This window comes from Charadrius vociferus, unplaced genomic scaffold (assembly GCF_000708025.1).
Source record: "Charadrius vociferus isolate BGI_N301 unplaced genomic scaffold, ASM70802v2 scaffold128, whole genome shotgun sequence".
NCBI classification, from domain to species: Eukaryota; Metazoa; Chordata; class Aves; order Charadriiformes; family Charadriidae; genus Charadrius; species Charadrius vociferus.
Window position 1 is genome coordinate 67,740 of NW_009649443.1, and position 6,726 is coordinate 74,465.

At 55.8% G+C, this 6,726-nt stretch overlaps 1 protein-coding gene across 1 annotated transcript; it reads left to right on the forward strand.

Annotated features, from left to right (window-relative positions):
• Positions 1-568: 568 nt before the first annotated feature.
• On the forward strand, positions 569-2,306 carry LOC104290428 (CD48 antigen-like). The gene is made up of 4 exons (XM_009889522.1): positions 569-677; positions 1,265-1,579; positions 1,661-1,924; positions 2,212-2,306. The coding sequence occupies exons 1-4, from the start codon at positions 569-571 to the stop codon at positions 2,304-2,306; spliced, it is 783 nt and encodes a 260-aa protein (XP_009887824.1).
• The last annotated feature ends 4,420 nt before the right edge of the window (positions 2,307-6,726 follow it).

The window sequence follows — 6,726 nt, forward strand, 5'->3', positions numbered from 1 at the left end:
TCCTTCTCCGGAGAGATTCAACCCCCGCCTGGACGCCGTCCTGTGCGACTGCTCTGGGTGACCCCGCTCCGGCGGGGGGTGGAGGAGAGGAGCTCCAGAGGGCCCCGCAGGTCTGTGATAGCATGTATTGGGTCAGGCCTTGTTGAGGACACAGACCTGGACGTGCAGGCAGAGAAATGGGAACTCTGTGGGTCGGTTACAGCAGCTGTAAAGGGGAGATGTGACCCCTGGAGTCTGCGTTTTATTTACCATCGGGATGGTAATGGGGTGACTCTGACTGGGGGGCCAGTGGCCCACGGGGTGCTGTGCACAGTGTCCCCAGAGAGACACGGGGCTGCCACCTATTCTTGCTGGCTGCCCATGGGCCAACGTCACAAACCACTTGCAAACCCTGGACTGATGGTTCATTCTTGAGCGCAGAAGCAGAAGAGGAAATGTGGTGGGTTCATGCCATCTCCCGGATGCGCGGTAGCCCTGTCACTTCGTCATCCCCTTTCCTGCAGAGCTCACCCAGCTCTGGGTTTAGGGACAGTGGCGGGGGGCTGCAGGCTCGGGGAGGGGGTCCTCGATGAGCAGCTGCCTGGTGAGGGAGATTTCCACCCCGGGGTTTGGGTGCGGACACGGAGAGAAGATTGCTGCTGCAATTACTCTCCTCTTCTTCCTCTTCATCAAGCAAGGTACGGCCGTGGGTTCCCCCGGGGCGAGGGTGCTGGGCTGGGGGGAAGATGGCTTTGGGGATGGTGGGGGACCTCGGGGAGGTGCACATGGGTAAACCCTCCCCATCCCTGCACTCTTCCCCAGCTGGGGTTCCCTGCACTTCTCCCCCAGTGGGTTCCCCCTCTGCTGTCCCCGAGGTGTTACCCACCATCCCCCTTCCTGCAGGAGCCCCCGGCACCGCCACGACCGAGCTGGGGGTGAGGGGCTGCTCTGGGTGAGCCTGGAGGGGAGGCGGGGGGGAGACGACCCCAAAAATGAAAGCAAAAGGGGGAAAAAAAAGAGAAAAAGAAACTTCACCAGGGCATGTGGGTGGTCGTGTGCTTGGGGTGAGGAGGCAGAAATCTGGCAGCAGGCATAGGGTTTGTCCCTGCAACACGCCTCCAAGGCCAATGGACTGCAAAGGCGTTAGGAATTAGTGAGCAAGCGGGTGATTTGCATTTTCCACGTGTCTGCGAGGAATTTGAGGTTCCCAAGCGAGGATGAGTCCTGGGGAGGGGTGCGCTCTGCCCGGCTGGCCAAGCAGCACCAGTCTCCATTTTCTCGGCAGCCTGGGCACAACGTGGGCCGTCGGAGGTGGTCGGGGCTGTTCATGGGGTGGCGTATCTCAGCCCCAGCCCACAAAATAACATCTCCTACCCCCAATTCCACTGGCGGCGTGACAACGCTGTGAAAATCGCCATCTGGGAGAACGGGGTGATGGTCCAGTCCCCCGACAGCAACTACGAGGGACGCCTGCAGCTCTTCCCCAACGCCACCTTAAAAATCAGCCACCTGCAGAAAACCGACAGCAGTGTGTACCAGGTGTACCTGGAGGATGCGATGGGCAAGGAGCGCATTGAAAGCGTCCACCTGAAGGTTTACGGTGAGCTGGGAGAAGGGGAGGGGTTGTCCCAGCACCCCGCGGGGGGACAGGGAGGCTCTGACACCCCACTGCTTCTTGCAGATCTGGTCCCAAAGCCCATTGTGAGCGCTGAAGTGACCAGGGTTGGCCCGGAGTTGTGCGAAGCCACCCTGCACTGCTCGGTGGGGCTCGAAGGGGTGACCTACGAGTGGATTCGCACCCACAAGCTCCTGCCAGAGGGTGCAGGTGCCTCTGAGCAGCATGTCTCTTTCAACCCCTCGTTAGAAGCCTACACCTGCAAAGTCAGCAACCCTGTCTCCTCCAACACCGCCTTGCTGACCTACAGGCACCCCTGCTCCTGGACAGGTACTGCCCACGGTGCGCACAGGAGATGGCAAAAACTCGGGTGGGATGGGCCGCGAGGTGGAGGTGGCTTCGGGGGGCCCCCAGGGCAGTGGTGGTGACCCTGAGGACGGCGGGTCCCTGCAAGGCTGGAGGTGGCCCATGGGTCAGGAGTGGTGGGTTGTTTTTTCCCCCCTGCTCTGCTGGCTGATGGGTGTCAGGAGCCCACCTGGGGAGGGGGTCGGGGGTCCCCTGCCAGGGCCGGGCACACCGCAGCATCCCCCACACCCCGGATCTCCTTCTGCCTCCAGGTGAGTCCTCTGCTGCTGCACCCTGCACCACCATCAGCGTGCTGATGGCCCTGGGACACCTCCTCCTCCTCCTCTTCCTCCTCACTGTGGCTTGAGGATGCTCTGCAGTTGACATCTCTACTCATCTCATCACCCTCCACCGCGGGACCAGCTCCTGGATGAGACCCCAACCCAGCTGGTCACAAAAAGATGAGGTTGCTCAAGGGACCCATTACAACCAGTGTCCTTCACACCAGCACGCACCCGGTCTCATCCACGGCCGCCTTCTTCCTGCCAGCCTGGGCGCCAGTCGCTCTGCTGCTGCCCTCAGGGGAGCTCTGTGCCTCAGTTTCCCTCCTCATCTTTTCTCCTCTGCTTTAATCAGAGGTCATGTTCTCCAGACCTGAACTAAATGGGAATGAATTTTGTTATAATGGTGCTTCAAGAACCCCGGTAATCTAAATTACTAAATTCATGGTTAACTGCTCGGAAACCCTCCTCTTCCCAAACCTCAGGTCTGGGGGAAGACCCAATCTGAGCATCTCCAAGGGGTCCCTGTGGACCTGCGGCGTCCTCAGTCATCTCCTGCTGTTGGCGATGCCCATTATGGGACCTTTATGGTGTGACAGTGCAGGACGTGTTTAGCCTGAAACCAGTTACACCAGCATGGGCTCAGCTGGGTGCAACCTCCAGGTCTGGAGCACCGGAGCATCTTGAGGGGGCAGAACTATGGTGGCACTTTTGGCTTTCTCTGGCAGGGCGAATACGGTCTTTCCCTTCAGAAATACCTTTCTGTGTCTACATTAAATTCAATTTAACCTTAAACCCCACATTTTTAGGTTCTTGTTCTGCATTCTTTTCTGGGGTCAGCCAGCTGCAGCAGGCGCTCGGGGCCTGGGGGGGTGATGGAGGGAGCTGCGTTTTCCCCACCACCACCCTTGCTGGGATCAGGGGCCCTTCCACAATTGTCCCACATGGGAGGAGCTGGCTCCAGATGGTGGGACACGGCCCCATTGTGGGGGAGGATGTGTCTTGTGGGCAATGGAGATGGTCCCTCAGCCTGCAAGGAGGGATGGGGACACGTGTCAGGGCCACCGCAGCCCTGGGACGCTGCTGTTCCTGCCAGCTCTGGCAAAACCATCCCAATGAGGGGCCGAACTGGGCTCTACCCTCTGTAAAACCCAAGAGCCATCACGTTCCAGATCCATCTTTAAGCAAAGACTCCTAAGGCCAGATTCATCAAAGGGTCGACAGGGACCTTGCCAGCTCATTTGAAAAAACAGTAATGAGCAGGAGTCGTTCCAGCTCCTGGCTCTAACGAGCATCTCGGGGTAATTCCTTCTGGGTGGGCTGATGGGTTTAGCACCAATGTATATTCTTCTGCAGGAAATCCCCCCACTTGAAAATATTTGCATGCGTCTTGGTCCATTCCCATGTGGAGGTTTGGGGCTCTTCAGCCTCTAACAAAATTCAGGGTGACCGCTGAGGACCATCACCATCATAAAACCTCCTGCGATGAATAAATACGGAGCCCAGTGCCATGTCTCAGTCATCTTTCCAGCCAGGAGACTTCAGTTTGAGCTGATGGGGAAAGTTAAAGGCATTTAGGATCATTATTTTCTGTTAAAGGAGGTTTTTCTCTATGTTTTTGTGCCCCCCCTGGTGCTTCCTGGAAGGATTTTTTTCTTGATGGTTTTGCTTGTTAAATAATTTTTCTCATTCCTCCTGGCTGGTGCCAGCCAAGCCCAGCCCAGCCCAGGGCACGCTGTGGTAGTGCCCCATGGGTGATATTGGGGTTTTATGGTTTTCCTGGACCAGTTTGTGGTTAACGGTCTTCTCTGTGCTGGCAGAGCCTGCGCCCAAGCACGGGACACCTCTCCATGGCAAAGGGAGGGTTGGGCACCATCCTGCCGCCCTCCCTGCGGGGGCTGAGCTGGTGGAACCCATCCACTGGAGACCTCTTTCCTCACCACCGGCTCTTTGGGTGGGATTTGTTCCGGGGCAGCTCGCTCCTCTGCAAAATACCCCAAGGTGATGTCTTCACCCCTCCATCATCTGGCCAAGTGCTGCCTCCGGTAGAAACCACCGCCGCCTTTCAGCTGAGCCGAAGATCCTTGTGCGTGTGTGTGTGCTGAGAAAAGCAGCCGTGTCCCCTCATGCTGCTCTTACTCGTCCTTTCTTTTTTACTCCTCTGCTGAGCTCTTCCCTTCTGTGAATTGCTGGTTATTGGGAAATGGCTTCTTGGTTTTTTTGTTCCTTTTTTTTTTTTTTTCCCCTCAGCCAGAAGTTATCCGAGAAGGAAGGAGCAGCCTAGCAGGATGCCAGGGTGGTTTAGTGTGGTTTTAGGCATTTATCATTAGAAATAATTTATTGGCAATGAAACTCATGGAGGTCTTGGAGCTTGGCTCCACTGAAAAGCTGTGGGGTGCAAGTTCACCTTTTATTTCCTCGTGGAAATACTAGAATTTCCTAGTGGTAATCCACTCACATTTGGTTTAAAACAGAGGAGGAATTCCTGCTTCACGCTGTCACCTTGGCTCTCCTCTGAATCCCAGAATCCCAGACTGGTGAGGGTTGGAAGGGCCCTCTGGAGCTCCCCCAGTGCCACCCCCCGCCAGAGCAGAGGCCCCTCCAGCAGTTGCACAGGACGGCGTCCAGGCGGGTTTGGGATGGCTCCCGAGGGGGAGACTCCCCCACCTCTCTGGGCAGCCTGTGCCACTGCTCTGACGCCCTCACAGGAGAGAAGTCCCTCCTCAGGTGGAGATGGAACTTCCTATCTTCAAGTTTGTGCCCGGTCCCTCTTGTCCTGTCACTGGGCACCACTGGAAACAGACTGTTCCCATCCCCCTGGCACCTTCCCCTGGAGTATTAATAAGTGTTGATAAGATCCCCCCTCAGTCTTCTCCTCTCCAGATTAAAAACCCCCAAGTCCCTCAGCCTTTCCTCATAAGAGAGATGTTCCAATCCCCTCACCATCTTTGTAGCCCTTTGCTGGACCCTCTCCAGCAGATCCCTGTACTTCTTGACCCGAGGAGCCCAGAAACCAGAACCAGAACCCAGAAAAAGCAACGAAATCTTGAAGAAAGCAACAGGAAAAAAAAAACAACACACTTCTCCCATTTTAAAGCTGTGCGGGCCGAGCACTGGAGGAGGTGAATAATTCATTAGACTAAAAACACAAAAACAACTGAGCTTTTCTCACCCCCTTTCCAGCAGCGGAACAAGCGAGCGGTGTTTTCCCCATGCTCCCCATCCCCGGCTCTCCGCTGAGCGCGAGAGGCTGCGGTCCCTGTTCCATCCCCAGCTGGGGGGACCGTCCCCATCCTCATCTGGCGGGACCGTCCCCATCCCCGAGCATGCTGTGGGGATGGTGTTGAGCAGGAGCAAATCCAAGTCCAGATCACTTCCCTGAGCACTCAGCCCGAGAACAAGGATTGGGCTTTCCCTGGGTGGGTTTGTAACGACCACCCACACTCCTCCTCCCTGTAGATCCCGTGCAGCCCAAAGCAGGGCTATGGGTTAATTCCAGAATATTTGGGCGTTTCCTGCACCCACTCGGCACCGTGGCTGTGGCTGCGAGCACCGCTGTGCTACGTGCAGGCTTTGGGTCGGTTCCCGGCCCCACAGCACTGGGATGGAGCTGCGGCGGTTGGGATGCTGCCACATCAGGGTAGCAGCCGCCCACCTCTGCCCACTCTGCGGTAGCAGGGTTGGCTGGCTCTGTACAGTCCCGGGAAGCTCTTACTGTAAGTGAAATGATTTTTTTTTTCACTGGTCGTTTCCTCTTCTTTTGGGGTCGGGTTAAGGACCCGTGGCGGGATGATGCAGTTCTGGTACAAACTCAGAACTGATGCTCTGCTTCCTTCTGCAGGTCTCTTGGGCTGTCTCCGGTGAAGCATTCAGCAGCAAGACTCGGTGCTTTGAATACTTTCCACTCAAGAAAAAAAAAAAAAAAAAGGAGTCATTCAGCCAAAAAACAGGAAACACATGGCCCAGGGCAGCGCCTCTGATTTGAGTACACCTGTTCTTATAATGAGCCTGGTGGCAGATGCTGATTCCGCTGCAGCAGAGGCTCCGTGAGCTGAGGTATGGGCTGCAGCGCATCTCTCTGGCTGCTGATGTCTCTTGGCTGTGTTTGGGGTATGTATGTTTTCCTCTCCGCGAAACGCTTGATTCGACTCTTTTGGGGATTTTTGTCAGCTATTAAGACCTTTAGAAACCACGAGCTGCGTGCCGGGCGGACGGGCAGATTGAGTATAAATATTCATAGAGAAGATAAATGGCTCGCAACTCCGAGCTGGATGCGCGGTGCATCCCTAATACTCTCTGACTCGTCAGGCTGAGGGAAGGAGAGAATAAAAGATGATGAATGAACAAAGATGGTGACAGACAAAGTGTAGCTGCAATAGTGAAGCACTCTAGTGCATGTTTTAATGGTGTATTAATAGCCCTGAGCAAATAATTTAGTACCAGATGTGAATTGGGGCACTTGAGATCAAGGTCCTTGGTGGATGGTCTCACTGTCTGCGATACCGA